The sequence below is a fragment of the Eubalaena glacialis genome, chromosome 10 (genome assembly GCF_028564815.1).
Source record: "Eubalaena glacialis isolate mEubGla1 chromosome 10, mEubGla1.1.hap2.+ XY, whole genome shotgun sequence".
Lineage (NCBI taxonomy): Eukaryota > Metazoa > Chordata > Mammalia > Artiodactyla > Balaenidae > Eubalaena > Eubalaena glacialis.
This window is the reverse complement of record NC_083725.1, coordinates 108143556-108169537: the sequence shown is the minus strand read 5'-3', so window position 1 is coordinate 108169537 and position 25982 is coordinate 108143556. Positions and strand designations below refer to the sequence as shown.

The 25982-nt window shown below is 38.9% G+C and overlaps 1 protein-coding gene across 3 annotated transcripts in view; it reads left to right on the top strand.

Annotated features, from left to right (window-relative positions):
- The window catches only part of CKAP5 (cytoskeleton associated protein 5), a 105927-nt gene that overhangs the window by 37557 nt on the left and 42388 nt on the right, over positions 1–25982 (top strand). For all 3 annotated transcript variants that reach the window (XM_061201695.1, XM_061201694.1, XM_061201696.1), the window contains exons 5-16: positions 3293–3464; positions 4686–4818; positions 5217–5317; positions 7148–7261; positions 15477–15581; positions 16853–16942; positions 17048–17212; positions 17710–17838; positions 18605–18787; positions 22343–22456; positions 22746–22856; positions 24578–24670. In XM_061201695.1, the coding sequence (XP_061057678.1) occupies positions 3293–3464; positions 4686–4818; positions 5217–5317; positions 7148–7261; positions 15477–15581; positions 16853–16942; positions 17048–17212; positions 17710–17838; positions 18605–18787; positions 22343–22456; positions 22746–22856; positions 24578–24670 (1510 nt within the window). The remainder of the gene's footprint in view (positions 1–3292; positions 3465–4685; positions 4819–5216; positions 5318–7147; positions 7262–15476; positions 15582–16852; positions 16943–17047; positions 17213–17709; positions 17839–18604; positions 18788–22342; positions 22457–22745; positions 22857–24577; positions 24671–25982) is intronic.

Genomic DNA, 25982 nt, shown 5'->3' with positions numbered 1-25982 from the left:
GGTGCGTGGGCTTCAGTAGTTGTGGCACATGGACTCAGTAGTTGTGGCTCGTGGGCTCTAGAGTGCAGGCTCAGTAGTTGTGGTGCACGGGCTTAGTTGCTCCACGGCACGTGGGATCTTCCTGGACCAGGGATCGAACCCATGTCCCCTGCACTGGCAGGTGGATTCTTAACCACTGCGCCACCAGGGAAGTCCCTAAATCTCTTTCTAATGAAAATGAGTGGGGGATATTTCTGACCTTTTCTCAGATTATGAATTGACTTTTTCATGGAAAAGCACTCCTCAGGGTAAGGAGCTCTCTTTCTCTTGTTATCCTCAAGCATAAATTTATGTACTTTGAAATGTTGGCTGAAGCAAACCTTTGTTTAGGTGCTTTTTAAAATAAAATAGAAGCAAATGCTATATGCCTTTAAACAGAAGCATAGCAACAGAAATAGAAAATAACTTTTACTCTTATGTAATAAGTTATTTTCAACCCTAGAATTAAGTGTTGTTTGGCAGTGAAGTTTTTCATGAATGGGATCTCTTTCAGGAACAAGTGGCTGTAATTTTCTATGGAAATCTGAATTAGACAAAACACTGGTTTGTTCTGATTTGGCAGTCCTTCTAATCTGATATCCTGTCCCCAATACTTCCACATGAGATACTTTAGAAAGCAGCTCTAGTGAAATCCTGAATGTATGACCTGTGGGTGTGAAGATCATCCCAACTCACCTCTCTTGTGATTTTGTATATGACCTACTTCTTGGAGAATATGCTTCCTTTGGTGTTTATCTTACATGAAAGTATCAAAATTCTTAAATTTTGTTAAACTGTCTTCAATTTATGTCAGTAAACTTTGTCTTTCACTTGGTTCATAATGTTCTTTTATAAAATTTGACTTTCACTTAGATTCTTTTGTGATAAAATTTTCCTCATCCTTAGCCTATTCTAGTATAGTAGGCATGTATTTTTATGAGTAGTAAATAGTGTGTTCATTCTGTTGTCTTAGAAATTTAGTGAATTGACTGCATTGTCAAGACGGTGCTTGTCTTAATAGATCTGTTCTGTCCTTAGTAATGGGTTTCTTAATAAAAATATATATTATACTATATTCTACCTTAAAATTAGAAGTTTCTAATCTGGAGTTCTGTAAACTCTGGCTATTTCATTTTTAAGCTGACTGGGAGAATAAGGGTAGAAAAAGGACAAGTTAGGTATATTGTCTTTTATGTCTTCCTTATAGATGTTGTTGTTTAGTCCCATCCCTGTATGGTTCTTTATTTGTCCTAAGGCATCTCAGAATCTATAGTAGAACTACTAAGATATCTCTCTGGGACCTTCAGGAACTGTTCAGTCCTTGGTTCCAGAGCTTCCTCAAGCTATCTATGTTAGTGGTAGCTTCAGGAGACCAAAAATGTTCTGTGGCCCCTAAAACAAGCTTTTAGAACTTTTTCCCCCCTATAATAATATGTGTAGTATCAAGATTAGGTTTTGTATTGTTAAGGTATCTATTTTCCATTTGGACCTGCTCCATCTGTTTGTTTTTTAAATATCTTTCAGAACTAGGCCAGAATAGTGAAACAAATAAACAAAAATCAGATGAAACAGTAGTAATGTAAAGGAAGATTAAGAGATCCCAAATGTTAGGTTCTTCAGACACTGTGATGAGTATTCCTAAACAGAATGGTTTATCGTTGCTATAAGTTCTTATTTTTCCTTTAGTCTTAAAGGTCTGCTGAACCAAGTTAGAATGTTTTTTTTTTCTATTAAAATAAAAGAGATTTTAAAGGAAATATTGAAGATCATCTAGTTTATTTTCATGCTATGATGGCTATATTTGAACTATTTACACAAACTGGTGTCTTGTTAAATATCACTTTCTAGGGAAAGTATTTTCAGTCTCCTTCTAACCTGTTAGAGTGTGTCAGTAGCTATTACTGAAACATTTTGTTGCATTTGTGTACATTAGATAATAGATAAATAGTATATATGGATCCTACTACAGAATGTCAGTCTTCTTTCATAACTGAATCTCTCTTGCTCCAGAATTTGTTATTCAGAAATGTTAGCAGTGAATCAGAAAGCTATATTTTTAAGTTGGGAACTTAAAAATATGATATGTGACAGATATATAATGTTAAATATACTGCCTTTTTATTTTATTTTTTTATAAATGTATTTATTTTTATTTTATTTTTGGCTGCGCTGGGTCTTTGTTGCTGCACGCGGGCTTTATCTAGTTGCAGCGAACAGGGGCTCTCTTCGTTGGTGCGAGGGCTTCTCATTGCGGTGGCTTCTCTTGTTGTGGAGCATGGGCTCTAGGCGCGCGGGCTTCAGTAGTTGTGGCATGCGGGCTCAGTAGTTGTGGTGCACGGGCTTAGTTGCTCTGCGGCATGTGGGATCTTCCTGGACCAGGGCTCAGACCTGCGTCCCCTGCATTGGCAGGCAGATTCTTAACCATTGTGCCACCAGGGAAGTCCCTATACTGCCTTTTTAAAGAAGTCAGAATGCAACTGTTTTCCCCATGGAAAACTGAAGCAAAGAGAGATTTAAGTTGCCTGAAGTTATAGTGTGATAGCTTCGAGTCAGGAATGAAAGACACACTGCCAGGATTGGTGATCTATCAAGTGGAGTGAATCCCCGTAATTACATAGAAGAGCTAATAAAAGCTTATTAAGGGACTTCCCTGGTGATCCAGTGGGTAAGACTCCATGCTTCCAATGGAGGGAGCCTAGGTTCGAACTCTGGTTGGGGAACTAGATCCCGCAGGCATGCCACAACTGAGTCCGCATATCGCAACTACGAAGTCCACATGCTGCAACTAAAGATCCTGCATGCGGCACAGAAGATCCCGCGTGCTGCAACTAAGACCCGGCGCAGGCTAAATAAATAAATAAATAAATAAATAAATAAATAAATAAGCAAGCTTATTAAAAGTAGATTTCACTCATCTAAATATTTATAAATTGATTTGTTTCTATTTTAAACTTTTTAATGTACATACATATATATTTAAGATGTTACACAGGTGTTGATCCATTTTAGATTTGAGTAATTCCTAGACTGGTTACCTAGAAAGTTTTTAAATGGTAATATTATTTTGGGCTCTGGACATTAAATAATATTCTTGGAAGAATGGCATCTCAATACAGATGTTGTTATAAGTTCCTTTTTTCTTCTTCCCTAAAAAAACTCAACCTATATGTCTCTATTATATATAGATACAGAACTATGTTTGAGTGAATTCAGGCTAACACTTTACCCAAGCATATTACATGGTGACAGTTTTTTTCCCAATTTTTACTTCTAGTGAATTTGGTTCCAAAATCATCTTACTGAAGCCAATTATCAAAGTGTTGCCAAAACTCTTTGAGTCTCGAGAGAAGGCTGTTCGAGATGAAGCTAAACTAATTGCTGTGGAGATTTATAGATGGATTCGAGATGCTCTGAGACCCCCATTACAAAGTATAAACTCTGTCCAGGTGAGACACAAAGTTTTTTGGTTGTCTTTGTATAAGGTTAATATGAAGATATTTCCTTCCTGTCACTGTTGTTGATATTCTGTCCTTACAAATAATTATTTTTCATTCTTAATTTTGAAATCAGTTTTTTCTGAGCATACCTGTTTCTACTGTTACTATGTCCTCTCAAGTTAAATACTATGCATTCACTGATGCCAGTAGGTTAGTGTTGAATCTATAGCAGTTTATAAGATCCTTTTTTTTATTAATTAATTACTTTATTACTTTATTTATTTATTTATTTTTGGCTGTGTTGGGTCTTTGTTGAGGTGCACAGGCTTCTTATTGCGGTGGCTTCTCTTGTTGCGGAGCACGGGCTCTAGGCATACGGGCTTCAGTAGTTGTGGCACGCAGGCTCTAGAGCGCAGGCTCAGTAGTTGTGGCTCCGCAGCGTGTGGGATCTTCCCAGACCAGGGCTGGAACCTGTGTCCCCTGCATTGGCATGCGGATTCTTAACCACTGTGCCACCAGGGAAGTCCTATAAGGTCCTTTTATAATACTGTTGGGTGGCAGGACTTAATATCTGTTTAGACAAAATGCATTCTATCTTTTATATTTCAGTTGGTTTTGGAGACATTATTTGTTGCAACTATATGTGAATTCATGAAATAATGAGAGTGTCTTAAAAAGTGGATTTTATTCTTCTAAGTTCTTAGTCATACATCTTCATCTTCAGTATAGTAGATATACATCAATTTGACTCATACTACAAAATGTGCACAATTTGGGCTTCCCTGGTGGCGCAGTGGTTGAGAATCTGCCTGCTAATGCAGGGGACACGGGTTCGAGCCCTGGTCTGGGAAGATCCCACATGCCGTGGAGCAACTAGGCCCGTGAGCCACAATTACTGAGCCTGCGCGTCTGGAGCCTGTGCTCCGCAACAAGAGAGGCCGCGATAGTGAAGAGGCCCGCGCACCGCGATGAAGAGTGGCCCCCGCTTGCCGCAACTAGAGAAAGCCCTCGCACAGAAACGAAGACCCAACACAGCCAAAAATAAATAAATAAACAAATAAATTTATTAAAAAAAAAAAAAATGTGCACAATTTAAATTTAGCTTTTCTTGTTTGCCTTATTAGAGCCACATAAATAAGAAATTGGGTTCTGATCTGTTAGTAAATATAAATATATTCTCTAATGGCAGAGATATAGATATGTTTTTAAAATATTTTATGATATTTGCAGTTGAAAGAACTAGAAGAAGAATGGGTCAAACTGCCAACAGGTGCTCCTAAACCAAGTAGGTTTTTGCGTTCCCAGCAAGAACTAGAAGCTAAATTGGAACAGCAACAGTCTGCTGGTGGAGATACTGAGGGAGGTAAGCCACTTTTCAACGCTGGTTTCTATAAAAATTAGCAAGAACTGGCCCTGCCACAGTAACCTGTGTTCACGAGGTACATTTTATAGGATTGCTGTTTAATGAAATACATACAATGCTATGGTTTGTAGGATTAATAATTCTGATCCCTCCTTTATCAAGATTTCATCAGGGGTATGAAAGGACAGCTGATAACTGTTTAATAAGTAAAGCTATTTCATTTTTTTTTTTTTTTTGACCACACTGCATGGCATGCAGGATATTAGTTCCCCGACCAGGGATTGAACCCATGCCCACCCCCCGCATTGGAAGGCCGAGTCTTAACCACTGGACTGCCAGGGAAGTCCCCATTTCATCCATTTTTTAAGGGTTGTTTTGTTTTGTTTTCCTCCTGGAAGGTGGTGACGATGGTGATGAGGTACCACAGATAGATGCTTATGAGCTTTTGGAAGCAGTAGAAATTCTTTCCAAACTTCCCAAAGACTTTTATGACAAAATTGTAAGTAATGGTAGACTTCTTTCATTTATTTCATTTTAAATAATTACTTGAATATAATTAGAGTGCTCTTCTGAGCCCTTTTCCTGGTGCACCCTCTTCCACCCTGTATCTTCCCTAATAAAGTGAGTCAGTTGTTTCTTCTTTGTTCCCATACTACTTTGTATATGTACCTACTTTAGTCCTTCTTTTTACTTCTTGCCAGAAACCTGAACATTATTCTCGACTTATATCTTTTCCTCATTGTCTGTCTGTTTTTTACCTTTAAATATCTCTCAAATTCATCCCCCTTTCTCCATCGCCAGGATTTCTTTCTCTACCCCGGGGTTACTTCTTTTCCCCCCCACCCCCACCCCAGGCTTCCTTGACCTTGGCACTGTTGACATTTTTTGCCAGATATTTCTTTGCTTGGGGGATTGCATGTGCATTGTTGCATGTTTAGCAGCATCACTGGCCTTTACCGATCAGATATTACTAATACCATTCCTCCAAGTCATGACAGTCAAAAATGTCTCCAGACTTTGCCAAATGTACCCCAAGAGACAAAATTATCCCCAATTGAGAAAGTTTTATCCCAACCATTACCATCAGCTCTTGCCTTGTATGCTGCTGTAGTCTTCTTACAAGATTCCCTGTCTGCTCTTGCCTCCTTCCCATCGTATTTCACAATATAATTAGAGGTGTCATTTTTGAAAATGGAAATCTTCCCATATTATTGCCTCATTAAAATCCTTTAGTGGCTTCCATGGGTTTTAAGATGATGTCTGAAATCATACTGTAGCCATTGAGGTATGATTTATGGTGTCTTTGAGGTCCCCACTTACCTTCCAGCCACATCTCTAATTCCTCTCACTCTCCATGCTCCAGTCATACTGAATTTCTCCTGGTATCAAATGTGCCAAAATTTTTCCCCCCTAAACTCTGGGCCTTAACATATGCTGTTCTTTCTGCCTATAACATTCTTCTCCCCCCACCCCATTTACCTTATAATAACTCTTCATTGTCTAGATCCCACCTTAAGCATCACTTCTTGGGGGAGGTCTTACCTGAAAGCCTAAACTGGGTTAAGTCCTCTTGTTGTATTACCAAAGCAGCTTGTACTTCTCCTGTCACAGTCGTCATGACCTGATAGTTATTTATTGAAGATCATCCTACCTCTGCTATCAGCTCCTTGAGTATCCTGTTATCTTCTGATTAACAAATAAATATTTGATAAATTGAATTCAATTGTAATCTCCTTCAGGGTGATGGGTTTGTCATCTTGTTTTTATCCCCAGTTCTCTCCAACAGTGGGTATTCGAATTCTAGTGAAGCATATTCTACTTTATGGCCACAAAACAAAAAATTAGCATTATACCTACAATCTGGAAAACTAATATCCAGGATTAGAACAGTATTGGTTGTTGGTTATATGTTTGTTCTTTTCTGGTCTTTCTAATGTTATCAATATGGAAGTTCCTCTCTCCTGTAGATGTGCCACTGTGAGATATGCTAGAAATGCTTTCTATTAATGTTTTCTGTTTAACACTTGCTTAAAGTTTACCTAGAAAATGAGAAGGAAAAGTCTATGGCATTTCATTCTGTTTACTTATTGTAGAACATTAGGGTTATGAAATGTTACAAAAATACTTTTAATATATGAACAAAGTTTTATGTATATGAACAAAACATTCTGATTGGCTACACAGTTTTGTAATTTTGATTTCTGACTAGCTTTAGAAAGTTTCTGAAAACAAAAAATATATATCTTTGAATTAGTAGCATGCAAGAAATAGACTTTTATTTTGCGCTCTTATTTTCTGTTCTACAAGTGACTCATATTGTGTCTTGTAGGAGGCAAAAAAATGGCAAGAAAGAAAAGAAGCCCTGGAAGCTGTGGAAGTACTAGTGAAAAACCCGAAACTGGAAGCAGGCGATTATGCAGATTTAGTAAAAGCTTTGAAGAAGGTAAATGTGAGGAGTTTCAGCATTGGTATCCCAACAGCAGACCAGGCCATTGAGTTTTTCTTCATCAGTCAGTCTTTTTTTACCACAGTTGCATTACCATTTAGGGAACACTATTAATGGTTTTTGAATTATAGGCATACATTTTTTTAAGGGTTATTTAAAATGACTGTCTTAGGTTAGTTTAGAGGGATTGGTTTTCAGTCTTTGTTTATTATCACTTTGACTTTAAATATGCTATTTGGTAGCTTGTACAAATGTCAAGAAATAGAGACTCTTGCTGATCTAGAACCAGATATTCTAGTTTTATAATTCTACAGAATGAGCTTTTTTAAATTGGCTCTATTTAACGGAACAGATATTAAATACGAAGAGTGTTTTTCATTAGATAGCAAGGGATACCACCCTGTATTATATCAGCATGTAAAGTGCAGGATCTGGGGATATGTGGTCAATTATAAAGCAGGTAAGTACTAAATAAGAAAGAAATATTTTAGAAACTACTCCTTTGTTATTGCTTAGGTCCAAACAAGTTGAATGCTGGGGTGGATATTTTTGTATGTACTGGTAAATTTTTTAAAAATTTACTCATTTAATTTACTTATTTGTGGCTGCATTGAGTCTTCGTTGCTGCGTGTGGGCTTTCTCTAGTTTGCGGCCAGTGGGGGCTACTCTTCATTGCAGTGCACAGGATTCTCATTGCGGTGGCTTCTCTTGTTGTAGAGCGCAGGCTCTAGGCGCACGGGCTTCGGTAGTTGTGGCACACGGGCTCAGTAGTTGTGGCTCATGGACTGTAGAGTGCAGGCTCAGTAGTTGTGGCACACAGGCTTAGTTGCTCCGCAGCATGTGGGATCTTCCCAGACCAGGGCTCGAACCCGTGTCCCCTGCCTTGGCAGGCGGATTCTTAACCACTGCACCACCAGGGAAGTCCCTGAAGACATTTTCTTGAATATAGCAAGGATGAAAATGTTTTGTTTGCTTCGTCAGCCTGAAATTGCAGAGGATTAGCATGGTGGCGGGAGGAGGTTACTCTTTAATTATATGTATATATAAGAGTAATTCTCATTATTCATAGTACTTATGTTCTGTAAAGTCACCACAGACACTGAATTAGCAAATGCTGAACCATTGCTCCAAGGGAAGATACAGCGTTAAGGTCCTGCAACCCTCTGGTCACATTTTCATGAACCGATCAATGCATAACCTTGTTTTATTCTGTTTGAAGACATCTTATTCAGTATGTATTATTGCTCCATTAACATTGAACTCACAGCCAACAGAAATATAACTCATGCCTGAACAAAGCCTACCTAACACATTTATTTTCTCCGAAAGGGACATCACAGCGCTTTTGCACATAGGAACACCAGACGACACTTCAGCAATACACTTGGGGGTCATTTTAAACAGTGAAAGCACCAATCAAAAGCACAAAAATGCAAAAAAACATGGCACTAAATAGACTATGAAAAAGATACTTGGTTACGGTATGAGAGCTGAAAGAAGAAGGCAGAGTATTGCATTGTTCATCTCAGCTGGGAATGTGCGCATCAGGCAACATAGATTTTTCCCAGCTCCGTGCTTGTCTGTGAGTGACCAGGAAAGTGCCTCAATTCTTGATTTGGGGCTTATAAGTTAATTTTAATGAGTAGATGAATTCACAAATATGAAATCCTTAAATAATGAGGATGGACCGTATTTTCTCACAGTCAGCCTTCCTTTGCTTTCCTCTAAGTAGGATTTGGAGACAGGGATATTATTTGTCAAAATCGTTGTTCATCAGTCTTCCATCTTGAAGAGCCAAAGACCCAGGCAAGACTACAGTCATCTCTTGGTATCCCCGGTGGGGGGAGGGGGTGTGTTCCAGGTACTCCCACCTATACTAAATCTGCTCAAGTTCCTTGTATAAAAAGGCATAGTACAATGAATACTGTTGACCCTCCATATCTGCAGTTACAGAGGACTGACTGTAATTAAAAGGGAATTGCCCTAGGGAAAAGATTTCACCAACCTGGAGCCTGGGAGGAAGAAGGAAGGGTAGAAGGTGGTAAGGGGAAGTGAGATTCTAGTGGCCTTGAAGAGAGCTTCAGTTTTCTGTAAGTTCTAGCATATAATTTTTATCAGGAATCTTATGGAAACATATATTGCACTGAATTCTCAATGGCTCAAATAAAAGCTTTTATTTTTCCCTGTGTAATGATCAGGAATGTTAATTGGAATCAGGAATGTTAATAGTTGATGTTCTCTACATACATTTTCTTAGGATATTAGCTTTTCAAATGAAGACTGTTCTGTGATTTCCATTGGCATTGTGACTATGAATATAAGCTCTCTCTGTATTCTATACAGAAAAGATTATGGATCTTTATATTTGGGTAGATATAGACAGTGGATTTCTGTGAGATCTTAGGGTAGCAGGAGGTACTTTCCCTCTTTACATGGTGGAGTGGGGGCAACCAAAGGCAACAAACAAGTAAAAAGAAACTTAATTTTGTGGCTAAAATATTTAAAACAATGAAAAGTTAATGTCAATGTAAATTAACATGAAACATGACATTTTGTGGGGTTTTTTTGGTTTTTTGTTTGTTTGTTTTTTGTTTTTTTATTTTCGGCTGTGTTGGGTCTTCATTGCTGCGCGCGGGCTTTCTCTAGTTGCAACGAGCAGGAGCTACTCTTCATTGCGGTGTGTGTGCTTCTCATGGCGGTGGCTTCTCTTGTTGCAGAGCACAAGCTCTAGGAGCATGGGCTTTAGTAGTTGTGGCACACGGGCTTCAGTAGTTGTGGCTTGCAGGCTCTAAAGCGCAGGCTCAGTTGTTGTGGTGCATGGGCTTAGTTGCTCTGTGGCATGTGAGAGCTTCCCGGACCAGGGATCGAAGCCATGTCCCCTGCATTGGCAGGTGGATTCTTAACCACTGTGCCTCCAGGGAAGTCCCGACACTTTGTTTTGGTTTTTTAAATCAGTTTACTGTTTTTATGTTTTTTAATTTGTATTTATTTATTTTTTGGCTGTGTTGAGTCTTCGTTGCTGTGCGTGGGCTTTCTCTAGTTGTGGTGAGCGGGGGCTACTCTTCGTTGCGACACATGTGCTTCTCATTGCGGTGGCTTCTCTTGTTGTGGAGCACAGTCTCTAGGCGCACGGGCTTCAGTAGTTGTAGCATGCGGGCTCAGTAGTTGTGGCGCACGGGCTTAGTTGCTCCAAGGCATATGGGATCTTCCCGGACCAGGGTTCGAACTTGTGTCCCCTGCACTGGCAGGCGGGTTCTTAACCACTGTGCCACCAGGGAAGCCCTATATATATTCTTTTTCATATTCTTTTCCATTATGGTTTATCCCAGGAAATGGAATATAGTTTCCTGTGCTATACAGTAGAACTTTGTTGTTCATCCATCCTATATATACTAGTTTGCATCTACTAATCCCAAACTCCCAATCCTTCCTTCCCCCACCCCCTCTCCCCCCCATATTCATATTATATTCACCTGTGTTGGTCTTTGTAGACCCATCCCTCTTCCCTCCGTAAATAGTTTCTTCTCTCTAGTGTCTTTATCAAGTAATCTTACTAATTTCCCAATTTTACCCTTTAATGCATATAGTAAAAAACTATTCATTTTGAAATTCCTTATGATATTCCTGAAATTATTTCATAAACTGTCTTCTTCTGAGTTGTCACCTGACCTAGCATATTTTGATGGCTTTCCTGTTCTCACGGGTTATAGTTCTTTATAAGATTCCCTTTCTCCCTCCCTCCCACCCCTCAGATAGCTTCTTTGACTTTGTCAGTTACCTATGGATATTGGTTGGTATATATTTTTTTCATCTTTAAGATGTGGGTTTTCAAGGTGTTTTATTATATAATCTCCATTGACTTTCTCTGTGTTATTAACACTTTTTCACTTGGTCTTTCTACATATTCTCCCTTAATTATTGCTTGTATTCATTATAGTTTTCTAAACACAATCATGATGGGTTTTGGGGGGTTTTTGGTTTGTTTGTTTGGTCAGCAGTGTTTTTGTTTTGATTACTGTTAAGTGGCTTACATTACTAGTTAAAGATAAATACTGATTATTACTTAAAATCACATTGTAGGCCTAGATTTATGGGAGAAGTGACAGCACTTTTAATTACAGAATATTTCCCATTATTTAGGTTAAATTAACATTGTGGGGGCTTCCCTGGTGGCGCAGTGGTTGAGAATCTGCCTGCCAATGCAGGGCACAGGGGTTCGAGCCCTGGTGTGGGAAGATCCCACATGCCGCGGAGCAACTAGGCCCGTGAGCCACAACTACTGAGCCTGCGCGTCTGGAGCCTGTGCTCCGCAACAAGAGAGGCCGCGATAGTGAGAGGCCCGCGCACCGCGATGAAGAGTGGCCCCCGCTTGCCGCAACTAGACAAAGCCTTCGCACAGAAACGAAGACCCAACACAGCCAAAAATAAATTAATTAATTAATTAATTTAAAAAAAAAAAAAAAATTAACATTGTGAGCTAAAGCTTTCTTTCCCAGCTCTAGAACAGAGTTGCTGAGTTTTTCCTCAACGCTGGAATAGAGTCCCCCCCACATACACTGTTTTTCTTAAAAATAAACACTTTTCCATATTCCCCACTCCTGTTTTGTTTTGTTTTTTGTTTGTTTGTTTGTTTTGGCCACACAGCACGGCATGCGGGATCTTAGGAACCCGTGCCCCCTGCATTGGGAGTACAGAGTCTTAACCATTGGACCACCAGGGAAGCCCCCCCGCCACTCCCATTTCCCAGTTAAGAACAACTTGTTTAATCAAACTGAGATGTGTGACAGTGAGTGTTAATAGGCAGATATTGTAATAGATGCCTGGTTCATGGCTCACCAATAAATTCATACAATCTTTTACTATATCCTGAACTATAATAGGTTCACAAGATCCTCTTCAAAACTTTACATTAGGATCATCAGTGTCTGAGATTCAACTTCCACTGGTTATTGATCTAATGGTAACTTTAGAGGTAGTCTCTTTTTTTTTTTTTTAAATTAAGAATGTCTTCTTTTTTTTAATTCTATTTATTTATTTTTGGCTGCGTTGGGTCTTCGTTGCTGCACGCGGGCTTTCTCTAGTTGCAGCAATCGAGGGCTACTCTTCCTTGCGGTGCGCGGGCTTCTCTTGTTGCGCAGCACAGGCTCTAGGCTTGCGGGCTTCAGTAGTTGCAGCACACGGGCTCAGTAGTTGTGGCTCTCGGGCTCTAGAGCGCAAGCTCAGTAGTTGCGGTGCACAGGCATAGTTGCTCCACGGCATGTGGGATCTTCCCAGACCAGGGCTCAAACCCATGTCCCCTACATTGGCAGGCAGATTCTTAACCACTGCGCCACCAGGGAAGTCCGAAGAGGTAGTCTCTTAAGGATGGGATTGAATGATGGCCTTTAACTGGGGCAGTATAACAAAATCACCTTTTGAGCTGTATTAAAATACTGATATCCAAATCCCATCACAAATTCATTGAACTAGGATCTCTTGGAATGGGACCTGGCATGTTTTTGATGACCATTCCTAGAATATACATTTAGATGTTAAATATAAAATCTAGCATGTAAATAATACCTGAGCTGCTTTGGTAAGGAAAAATAATCCAAACGTTTACAAATACCAATCATGTGTTCAGTACAAAACTGAATAGAGTTTTTACTCCATAGATTTATAGTAATTACAGATTTAACAAAATGTTTATTAGGACCCTGATCTCATCTTCTCATAAGGAAAATGAATTTGCCATGAGTTTAGAGGGAGAATATGCTTTAGTAAAGAGAGCAAAAGCTTTGGAGTCAAAGCAGACCTAGGTTTGAATCACAGCACTACCATTTGCTAGCTCTGTGACTTTGAGCATGTTAATCTCTATTTAATTTTTTTTTAAATAAATTTATTTATTTTTGGCTGTGTTGGGTCTTCGTTGCTGCACGCAGGCTTTCTCTAGTCGCGGCGAGCTGGGGCTACTCTTCGTTGCGGTGCACAGTCTTCTCAGTGCGGTGGCTTCTCTTGTTATGGAGGACAGGCTCTAGGCACATAGGTTTCAGTAGTTGTGGCACACAGGCTCAGTAGTTGTGGCGCACGGGCTTAGTTGCTCCGTGGCATGTGGGATCTTCCTGGACCAGGACTTGAACTCGTGTCCCCTGCATTGGCAGGCGGATTCTTAACCACTGCGCCACCAGGGAAGTCCTCTATTTAATTTTTGAAATCCACAAAATTGAGATAATAATAGTACCTGCTTTATAGGGTTTGAGTGAAAATTAAATAAAATAAGGATTATAAAGCACCTATAAAATTATGGCATCTAATGTTTTAAAATTTTTATTGGAGTATAGTTGCTTTACAATGTTGTGTTAGTTTCTACTGTACAGCAAAATGAATCAGCTATACATATACATATATCCTCTCTTTTTTGGAGATCCTTCCCATTTAGTTCACCGCAGTGCATTAAGTAGAGTTCCCTGTGCTATACAGTATGTTCTCATTAGTTATCTATTTTATACATAGTATCAATAGTGTATATGTGTCAATCCCAGTTCCTCCCACCCCACCCCCTCTTCCCCCTTGGTATCCATACATTTGTTCTCTACATCTGTGTCTCTATTTCTGCTTTGCAGATAAGATCGTCTGTACCATTTTTCTAGATTCCACATGTATGCATTAATATACAATATTTGTTTTTCTCTTTCTGGCTTACTTCACTCTGTATGACACTCTCTTTGTCCATCCATGTCTCTACAAATGATTCAATTTCGTTCCTTTTTATGGCTGAGTAATATTCCATTGTATATATATACCACATTTTCTTTATCCATTCCTCTGCTGATGGACATTTAGGTTGCTTCCATGTCCTGGCTATTGTAATTAGTGCTGCTGTGAACATTGGGGTGCATGTGTCTTTTTGAATTATGGTTTTCTTTGGGTATATACCCAGTAGTGGGATTGCTGGGTCATATGGTAGTTCTGTTTTTAGTTTTTTAAGTTGTTTTTAATAAATGTTAGTCTTTTAATCCTTACTCCTCAGCACTTAGGGAATATATGTAGGTGCCAAATAGAACTTCCTTGAATGCTATGCATTAGGGGTTCTTTAATTCAGGGACTCTGGAATGAAGTGTTCTGCTTATGAAATACCAGATCTTAAGGATAAAGTCCAAAATAGAATGGAAGCATTACTTCTACCTGGGAAAAGAGTGAAAAAACAAGGGTTTGGGAGCACTTAAAAGTAAAGCAGCTTTTTAACACCAGCTGACTTGAGCAGTATACCAAAGTAAAATCTTAGCAGGAAGGAACTGAGGCACAGTCACTGTCTTGCTAAATTGACACAAATGCAGCTACTACCTATGACTTTTGATAAGTTCTGGGCCTTGTAGGGTATGCTATAGGAGGGTGGTAATATAAACATTGCTGGAGGAGACTCTGCTAAGAGACTCTGAATACAAATCTGATGATCACTACGTAACTAAAATGGCAGCTGCAAGGCCAGAAGCTCCCTCAGAGGAATGGTTGCAATGGCATTTGCAATTTAGAGTCCACATCAGCTTCGTTTTTTTTTTTTAATTTAATTTTTTAATTGAAGTGTAGTTGATTTACAGTGCTGTGCCAATCTCTGCTGTACAGCAGAGTGACTCAGTTGTACACATATAGACATTCTTTTTTTAATATTCTTTTCCATTATGGTTTATCACAGGATACTGAATATAGTATAGTTCCCTGTGCTCTATAGTAGGACCTTGTTATTTATCCATCCTATATATAATAGTTTACATCCCATCAGCTTCTTGAAGGTACCTACAACAGTTTCTACTGGTGTTTCTTGGGTATAAATTTTAGAGCTGCTACTCTGTGGTGTCTTTTGGAGATACACCATCTTTTGGCTTTCCCTGCCCCAAAGCAAAGTCAGCAGGCCTCCAGCTTCTCTGCCATTATCAGAGTCACCTCCTGCACAGTTGTGCAATGCTGACAGCCCATACTACCACCAATGGAGAGTTAGCGATTTGACGTGGTCTTACGTATATTTTATCGGTAGAACTTTAAGATAGGAGACTAAACATAATGAAGGGAAGCTCCCAAATTTGATATTGTCAAGGAAGAATCTTTCCTCTTTTGTAGGAAACAAAGTTGGCTATTCATTACCTAATAGCTTTCAGAGTTCTTTTAAGAATAAATTTTCAGTTCTCTTCTATGGGGCTGTGACTCTTTTGTTTTCCTTTCTTTCTACCCTTTGTAGGTTGTTGGAAAGGACACCAATGTCATGTTGGTGGCTCTGGCAGCAAAATGTCTTACTGGCCTGGCTGTTGGGCTAAGGAAGAAATTTGGACAGTATGCAGGACACGTAAGTAACACTCCTTTTTTTGATACAAATCAACGTTATCAACGTTGGTGGTGAGCACGCTATAGTGTATACAGAAATTGAATTATAGTGTGGTACACATGAATCTTAGATAATGTTATGAACTAGTGTTACCTCAGTAAAAACAAATAAACAATTTTTTAAAGTATACTGATTTTCAGGTTTATAACTAACGCTTAGTATTAAAAAGTCTTTTATATTTCTCCATGGAAACTGTATTCCTTCTGATCTGTATCACTTCTATGAAATTTTTTTTAAAAATTGGGTTGGGGGAGGTGCGATTGAGCTTTGCTATATATTTTAGACCTTAAAAAGCAACTTTAATTTGCCTGCCAGCACAGTGCCTGGCTACATATACTCAATACATATACTTGGTATTCAATAAATATTTAATGAATTAGTGATAGTTTATAAGATAAAATAAACATTATAAAAATTCTAACTTTACTGATCTAAACTTAGTACTTGAGTAAGAAGATATAATTCTGATCAAAATTGCTATAATTTCTGGTACTGTTTCTTTTTTCTTTAGTGTAGTGAAGGGGCAGAAGACATCTCAGTCCAAGTGAGGGCTATCAGAATCTTGGGTGGGGAGGAAGAATTGTATACTATACCTGTTCCCCTACCCTAAATCCACCTAGTTGAGAATCATTTTGTCCAATAAGAGTTACTGATAAAAATGATTGTAAGGTTGCATATAAGGTACAGATGCAAACAAAAAAGGTTGAGAAACATTGCTGTGGCGGTATAGGCGTAAGATTGTTCCAGCGTAAGATTCTTGTGCCCTTCAAGAAAGGAAATGACTTCTTAATCCAACTTAGATGTTTACTTTTTTTGTTTATTTTGGTAGAGGCAAACATTGTTTTAATAAGTTTTATTGAGATATAACTTACATACTATAAAATTCACCGTCTTAAAGTATATAATTCAGTGGTTTTAGTATATTCATAAGGGTGTGTTACCATCACTACTATCTAACTCCAGAACATTTTTACCACCCCAAAAAGAAACCCTATATCCATTAGCAGTCACTCCCCATTCTCCCCTCCCCCCAGACCCTGGCAACAACTGATACTTTATGCTTCTGTGGATTTGAAGTTTCGTACAAATGGAATAATACACGTGTGGTCCTTTGTGACTGGCATCTTTCACTTAGCATAATGTTTTCAAAGTTCATCCATGTTGTAGCATATATCAGTACATCATTCCTTTTTTTTTTTTGCCGAATATATTCCAACTATTCACTTTTAAAGGTTGTACCAACCATTTTGGAGAAATTCAAAGAGAAGAAGCCTCAAGTGGTACAAGCCCTGCAGGAGGCAATTGATGCAATCTTCCTTACTGTAAGTTGAGTTTGTGGTTTTGTCTAAAGTAAAGTTTGTCAGTGTGATATTTTGATTGTTCTTTACATTTGAGAAAAGCTTATTGACCACATTTTCTTTCTAAAGACCACACTACAGAACATCAGTGAGGATGTTTTAGCAGTAATGGATAATAAAAATCCAACCATCAAGCAGCAGACATCTCTTTTTATTGCAAGAAGCTTCCGCCACTGCACTGCTTCTACCCTGCCAAAGAGCTTACTAAAGCCCTTTTGTGCTGCTCTACTTAAGGTATAGACTCGCTTTGAAATTGGGGGAATATTTTATACCTAGGCAAGATTTTGTTTTTTCTACTGATTGTGTACAGTGACTACTTGACTTTAAGACTGTAGATTATTGTCTTTTGAGGAGAGACCCTCTGTAGCTTTGAAAATTGAATCCAAATTCTTGTATTTATGTTCCTGTTCTTGAAGAAAAGCACAAATTAGCTTTATAATTTCACTGACTACTAAAACTTTTATTTCTTATTTGGCCCATAAACTGATATTCAGCTGGATCTGGTCAAGCATAGGCATCCAGTTTAGAGTATTTGAAGATCATTTGAGTATGAAGCATTTTAGATAGAGGGTAAGAGGAAGAGTAACTTAATTGGCAAATAGAAAGCTAAGCTTAGATTCTGTGCATTGTAAAAAGCAAATTCTTTATCTAACAACCATCAGTCTGAATTAAAATCAGTAATACCTAAAGAACCTTGTATTAAGATCATCTTGCTTACTTCCGGACTGTAGCACATCAATGATTCTGCTCCTGACGTCAGAGATGCTGCATTTGAAGCACTGGGTACTGCTTTGAAGGTGGTTGGTGAGAAAGCAGTAAACCCATTCTTAGCTGATGTCGACAAACTCAAGCTTGATAAGGTAGGTTAGTAATGGGTTGTAATGAAATTGGATAGCGGTCCTGTCTCTGTGCAATATGGGTTTGTTTACTGGTATCCTTTTGATCAGAATTTCTTGATTAGTAGAAATATCTTTCAAATTATAAAAAATAAAATAAAATAAAATTGAGTGACCAATCTGTAGAGGAGGTAAAAATGATGTTTTGAGTTAATTTCATTTCTAATATCTGGAAAATTGCCTTTCTAAATATGAATGTCTTCCATCAAAAATATGGTTATTGTTTGTTTTTAATTTTTATTGGAGTATAGTTGATTTACAGTGTTGTGTGAGTTTCTGCTGTACAGCGAAGTGAATCAGTTATACATATACATATATCAACTCTTTTTTAGATTCTTTTAGGTCATTACAGAGTATTGAGTAGAGTTCCCTGTGCTATACAGTAGGTCCTTATTAGTTATCTATTTTATATATAGTAGTGTGTATATGTCAATCCTAATCTCCCTATTTATCCCTCCCCCCCTTCCCCCCCGGTAAACATAAGTTCATTTTCTACAAAAATGTGGTTATTGTAAGTTTAGTAAATTCTCATTTGCATAGAAATATAATGTAAGATGTCATTAATGTATATCTACTGCCAAGAAAATATGGATAATTTATCTTTGTTGCAAAGGAAACTTTTCTCTCTGAATTCTCATGTAGTTGTGGTTTAGAAATGACTTATTAAGTAATGTAGTGATTGAGTTTCAAAGTTAGGCTCAATGATGTCTATCTCAATTTCATTCTCCAGATCAAAGAATGTTCAGAAAAAGTAGAGCTCGTACATGGTAAGAAAGCTGGACATGCAGCTGACAAGAAGGAGTTCAAGCCTGTGCCGGGAAGAGCTGCTGCTTCGGGGGCTACAGGAGATAAGGACACAAAGGACATTTCAGCACCCAAACCAGGACCCTTAAAAAAGGCACCTGCTACTAAGGTTAATAGATGACTTGGAAAATATGGTTTAAAAATTAGAATTTAGTAAGGTAGGGTCTGAATCTTAGGTTCAGGGTTGTTCTTCAATATGATTTCATTTGAGAGATGAACTCATTACAACATTCAAAATACAGCAGAGCATCTTTTAATGAAGACAGCATATTCCAATAGTACATTTGGTTATTTGAAACCTATATAGAGATAAAAATGGTAATAAAGATACAGGAGTACATTTTTTTAAGGCATCAGAAAGTATCATTAAATAATGAAATAGGGACTTCCCTGGTGGTGCAGTGGTTAAGAATCCACCTGCCAATGCAGGGGACACAGGTTCGATTCCTGGTCTGGAAAGATCCCACATGCCGCGGAGCAACTAAGCCCATGTGCCACAACTGCTGAGCCTGTGAGCCACAACTACTGAGCCCACGTGCCACAACTACTGAAGTCCACACACCTAGAGCCTGTGCTCCGCAACAAGAGAAGCCACTGCAATGAGAAGCCCGCACACCACAACAAAGAGTAGCCCCTGCCTGCTGCAACTAGAGAAAGTCCGCGTGCAGCAACAAAGACCCAACGCAGCCAAAAATAAATAAAATAAATTTATTAAAAATAATAATAATAATGAAATAGTATGGCAAGGTACATAACATTAATAACATAAGGTCATTTTCTAACTTAACATAAGGTCATTTTGCTAATAATGCTCTGGAATTGCAGCACCGAGTCTCCATTCCATCAGGGTCTCACTTTGTAGTGTAGAAGAGGGGGAAATGACCAAGGGCAAATATGGCATTCTTACAGTGAACACTTTTCTTGGACTGGATTCTCTTAAGCATGAAGTTATCTGCTGAAAATGCAAGAAGTTTGCTTCTCTTTTCCACCCTGAACCCCAGCCTGGAGTTAGGAGAAGAGAACTGATATTTAGTGAGCTTTACTTTATGAAGCATTTTACCTACATAATCTCATTTAATCATCATAACAACCCTTGAGATAAGTGTTTTGTGATCCCTGTTTTTCCAGAAAAGGAAACTAGGGCTCAGCAAGGTTAAATGTCCTGCACATGCTCTTACAATTCACTTGTTTGTTTATTCTGTCTCCCCACACTGTATTGTAAACTTTAAAGGATAGAGATCTTGTCACTGCTTATTAACCCCTTGTGCATAGAAGAGGCTCTGGCATGTAGCAGGAACTCTGCATATATTTGTTGAATGACCAGAGTTGCAGAACTGGGATTTGAACCCAGATATCTAGCTACAGAGTCTGTGTACTTTCATGTTATGCTGTCTCTTCAGTACTCCAGTACAGGGAGTTGGCAGCTATTTTCTCCTTTCTCACCAGCTCCTGCCTCTCTGGACAGTGACCTGGGCGTAGCACCTTAAGAGCTTTTCTTATCTTGCTGAACCTTTCCATGCTAGCCAGCTTTCTCTTATAAGGGATTCTTTTCCTTGCCTCAAGAATAAGCTGTGGATGGGGTGGGGAAGGACCTGCTTTTGTTCTTCTGAAAAAAATCAGTAGGACAGTATCAGCCAATAAACCTACTAAGCCAATAAACATGTATGTCTATGTTTAAAAAAAAAAAAAGTAGGAGATTTATAATTGAGGTGCCTCTCTAAACAGAGTACTATTATATACAAGAAAGGATCCAGAAGAGGTGTTCTAGTAAATCAAAGAGTGTAAAATTTTCTATTTTTACAGTGAGAAAACAATTAAATCTTTCTTCATGGGGTAGTTATTATGAACCAATAAAATCATAATGCTAATGTGAACTGGCAAGTGTTAGAGGTTTCCATTGGATTAAAAACCAGCATCTTAGCTTTGCTAACCCCACCTTAAAAGCTCAGAATATGTTCAAGATAACAGTGGTTTCAGAACAGCTCTGGATGTTCAAGACTAATTTGGTCCTCTGTCATTTTATCTTTTCTTTTTAGGTTTGGGCATTGCTTAACAAATATCCAAAATAGGTAGAAGGAATGATGTGAACAGTGATGTGTGTTGCCATATTAATGTTACTGCCCTTGGCTGTGTACCTTATGATAAACTGCTATTTTCTTGTGACCTTTCAAAACTGGGGGTGACATAAATTTAAATCAAGATATTTAAATAGAATATTAGCAGATAGAATCCAGTGGGTACAATAGAAAGTATGAGCAACTGAAGTTTATTTCAGGATTGCAAGGATAATTTGATATTAGAAAAATTACTGAATTTATAGATCAAAAGAAGTCTAATTTCAGACACTGAAAAGGAATATAGTAAATTTCAGCATGTCTTCTTGATAAAAATTCTTAACCACATAGAAATGGATGGAGGTCTTCCCTCGTGGCGCAGTGGTTGAGAATCTGCCTGCCAATGCAGGGGACGCGGGTTCGAGCCCTGGTCTGGGAAGATCCCACATGCCGCGGAGCCGCTGGGCCCATGAACCACAATTGCTGAGCCTGCGCGTCTGGAGCCTATGCTCCACAACAAGAGAGGCCGCGACAGTGTGAGGCCCACGCACCGCGATGAAGAGTGGCCCCCGCTTGCCGCAACTAGAGAAAGCCCGCACACAGAAACGAAGACCCAAACACAGCCATGAATAGATAAATAAATAATAAATAAAAATTAAAAAAAAAAAAAAATGGATGGATACTTTGACATGATTAAGTATATCATTTTTATAGATTATATGATCATATTCTTGGAAAACCCAAGCAAGTCAACTGGAAAACTAATAAAACAATAAAAAAAATTCAGTGAGATGGGCATCTTCAACATAACTAGAACACTCACTGAAATTGGCATAACACCTCTTTTCCTTCACAAATTAGATAGTTCTACAGTGAGTAATAACATATTCTCATGTTATTGGAGTACTTTGTGGTTAAATAGTGAGTAAATGTTTTAACTCAGAAACTGCCCTTTACTAGTGTAGGAAGGATCTAGAGGCATTTAAAGGCATCAAACATTAATTATCAAAGTAATCTGTAAATGTAGCATAAATCCAATTCATTGTTTTTATTTCATTTATCTCATTAGCTCATTTTGAATTAGAGGTTCTTTTTTTTTTTCTTTTAATTTTATTTATTTTTGGCTGCGTTGGGTCTTCGTTGCTGCTCGTGGACTTTTCTCTAGTTGCTGTTGTCTTCGTTATGGTGCTCGGGCTTCTCACTGCGGTGGCTTCTCTTGTAGTGGAGCACGGGCTCTAGGCACGTGGGCTTCAGTAGTTGTGGCGCGCGGGCTTAGTTGCTCCACGGCATGTGGGATCTTCCCGGACCAGGGCTCGAACCCATGTCCCCTGCATTGGCAGGCGGATTCTTAACCACTGCGCCACCAGGGAAGCCCTAGAGGTTCTTAATACAGCTTCTACAGATTCCCCGTGAATGATCTTCAGGAGGTCTGTCTGCCCTTGAAATTGCTAAATTCTGTGGGCACAAAAAATATGGGTCTTTTTGTTGTTGCTGTTGGTTGAGTGATCCCTCATTTTAATCAAATTTTTGAGGAATCTCTAACCCCAAAATGTCGAAGAATCACTATTCTAAATCCTTAAGTGGTTTAATATTTTTCTTTTTGCTTTTAGCCTGGCGGGCCACCGAAGAAGGGGAAACCAGCTGCACTAGGAGGCACAGGGAGCACTGGAACCAAGAGCAAGAAAGGGTTGGAGACTAAAGAAATAGTGGAGCCTGAGCTCTCGGTCAGTATTACACAGTATGCCTCAGACTCAAAGCCGTGGAAAGTCATTGCCCATGAGGAGACTCAAGTTCTTTCTTTTCTGAGTTGTGTAACATATAGTTAATGGATGTCTTTTTAGCTTATTGAAACTGTGCCTTGGACAGACTTCCCCTTTACAGTAGTATAATAGAATCCTCAGATACTAAAACACACCTATGGGAGTGTTCTTGTAGTTTTGGCTGGGGTAGTCTTACATTCTTGCCATCTGTTTCCTTAAGCAATTATTAATGTTAATGTTTTGTATCTTACAGATAGAAGTATGTGAAGAAAAAGCTTCAGCTGTCCTTCCTGCTACCTGTATACAGCTTCTAGACAGCAGTAACTGGAAGGAAAGGCTGGCCTGTATGGAAGAGTTCCAAAAGGTGGGTGCACAGGGATGAGTTGAATGTGAAAGAAAATTACATCATACAGAAGTGATGAATTGATAAATGAAGGACTAGCCCTAATTGCTGTATTTTATAACCAGTGAACATGTCTGTAGGGTGTTAACTAAAGATGAGGTGGTGTTTTTGTTTGCTTTTTAGCTGTGTAGTATTTATCTTTCAACATCTGCTTTCTGTGGCTTCTATCAGCTCATAACCTAAGTGATGCGTACTCAAGAAAATTAGGTTTATTCTGAATTATAAGGCTTACATGAATTTTATTCTATTTTTAATTAATTTTTTTTTTTTTGGCTGTGTTGGGTCTTTGTTGCTGTGCTCAGGCTTTCTCTAGTTGTGGTGAGCGGGGGCTACTCTTCGTCAAGGTGCGCGGGCTTCTCATTGTGGTGGCTTCTCTTGTTGCAGAGCACGGGCTCTAGGCACACGGGCTTCAGTAGTTGCAGCACGTGGGCTCAGTAGTTGCAGCATGCAGGCCCTAGAGCGTGCGGGCTTTAGTAGTTGCGGCGCGTGGGCTCAGTAGTTGCAGTGCGTGGGCTTTAGGGCGCGCAGGCTCAGTAGTTGTGGTGCACGGGCTTAGTTGCTCCATGGCATGTGGGATCTTCCTGGACCAGGGATCGAACCCATGTCCCCTGCATTGGCAGGCGGATTCTTAACCACTGTGCCACCAGGGAAGTCCCTGAATTTTAATATTATGGTATTAAACTTACTAGGCAAACAGGTCTCTTCACATAAACCACCCCTCATCCATTTCTATGTTTCCCTCTTTGTTGTCCTGATTCTCAGAAGAATAGACATTATCGCTTGGTATGAGAAGCTTCTTTAAAAAAATCTGTGTTGGACAGGAGCATGTTGGTTTATTTTGGCACACACTCTTTTTTTTTTTTTTTTTTTAATTTTTTTTTTTAATTTTTATTTATTTATGGCTGTGTTGGGTCTTCGTTCCTGTGCGAGGGCTTTCTCCAGTTGTGGCAAGCAGGGGCCACTCTTCATCGCGGTGCGCGGGCCTCTCACTATCGCGGCCTCTCTTGTTGCGGAGCACAGGCTCCAGACGCGCAGGCTCAGTAATTGTGGCTCACGGGCCTAGTTGCTCCGCGGCATGTGGGATCTTCCCAGACCAGGGCTCGAACCCGTGTCCCCTGCATTGGCAGGCAGATTCTCAACCACTGTGCCACCAGGGAAGCCCTGGCACACACTCTTTGATTCTAATGAGGAGGGGTGTGGAGAAACTGCCAGAATGCTGCGACTTGAGCCAGGAGTCCTGGCTTCCAGTCCTGCATCCACCACTCAGGCTTAGCCCTGAGGTGTGCGCTTCTTTGAAACCTGTACTTAAATGCTTCTAACCTACTCTACTTTGCTATGTTTTTAGGAAAATCAAATAAGTCAAAATATGTATTAGCAGTTTCTGCCATACATTGGGCAAATTAAAAGTGTTACTGTTACTTTCTTTGGGGCAAATTATTTGTGAATTCCTGAAATGTGAAAAAAAGAGTTTCAGTGGCATCACTATAACAACCATATACCAAACATCCAACTTAAGAAACGAAGTATTATAACAGAAAGTAAACAAGCTCTCTCTGTGACCCTCCTCATTTCCATTCCCCTCACTCCTTCAAAGGTAAACACTTAATTGATTTGGTATATACTGTTCCCTTGGAACTAATCATTAATCCCTTAACTCTCGTACTATCTTGTTTTACTTCAAGGCTGTTGAACTAATGGACCGAACTGAAATGCCATGCCAGGCATTAGTGAGGATGCTGGCCAAGAAACCTGGATGGAAAGAAACTAATTTTCAGGTATATTTCAATTAGAGATTTAATGTCTTTTATTGAAGTAATTTTCATTACATCATCCTATGGCGTATTAGAGAGGTATAGTTTGGTAATTTTTAGCTTGTTCTTTTTTTTAAAATCACTCAGCCAATGTGTCATGTAATTTTAAATGAACAGTGGAATGTGTCCATTTTGATTAAACACATAACTCTAACTTTGTGCATTTAGGAGTTTATATATATACAAATACTTATTGTTTGTTAATTCATATGTATGCATTTTTCTCATTATTTAGGCCTGGAAGCCCTCTAATATAGGGAGGGATGAACAATGAGATAGCTTTCTTATTTCTTTGCATAAAAAATAAATGTAGTCTTTAAATTGCCAATAAAAAATTACCACATAATCGGTTTAACTCATTAACTGATAATAGAGATGAAATTGAGCAGTACCGTTATTTAGTCTAAAAAGTAGGTGTAAAGGGAGGTATAGGAAAGTAATACATGAAGGAAAATGAGAAAAGAGTTTTCTTCTCCTCCTCTAGACATAGATAGAGCTGATGGGAAACAAAAGTTTGAAATGTATCAGGTTTATTTTTGGCTTCCTGCTAGTCTCTTTTTTACTTCTGTTTTGCCACCTCTTATTCTCTGTTTAGGACCTTAGCTCCCTTGCTCACTGTTCCCTTAGCACTGCATTATAACCTCATCCATACCATCCAGCTCCACAAAGGTTTCCCGTGCCAGAAGGTTCTGATGCTGCCTTCTTCCCCTCACACCACCACTTTTAAAACTCCCCTTACATAGCTTCTCAGATAGGTGAAAGAAGCACACCTAATTTGAGCTAATACCCTTCTTTGTATTAGATCCATAACAAGAGGTAATTTTATATCTTTTTTTCCTTTATAACAGCTTTCCTGAGGGTATAAAATTGTTTTAAAGGGTACAGTGCAGCTGTTTTTAGTCTATTCACATAGTTAGCAACTCCTACCACTATTTAATTTTAGAATATTTTCATCACCCCGAAAAGAAACCCCATACCCATCAGTAGTCACTCTCTATTCCTCCCCAAGTCCCCACCCCGAGTCCCTGGCAACAATTAATCTACTTTCTCTCTCTATGGATCACTTCTCCTGGACATTTCATGTAAATAGAATGATGTGGCCTTTTGTGTCTGGCTTCTACTTAGCATAATGTTTTCAAGGTTCATCCATACTGTAGCATATATCAACTCTACAGTCCTTTATTGCTAAACAGTATTCCATCATATGGATATACAACATTTTATTTACCCATTCATAAGTTGTTTGTTTTTTCTTCGGCTGTGTCACGCAGCATAT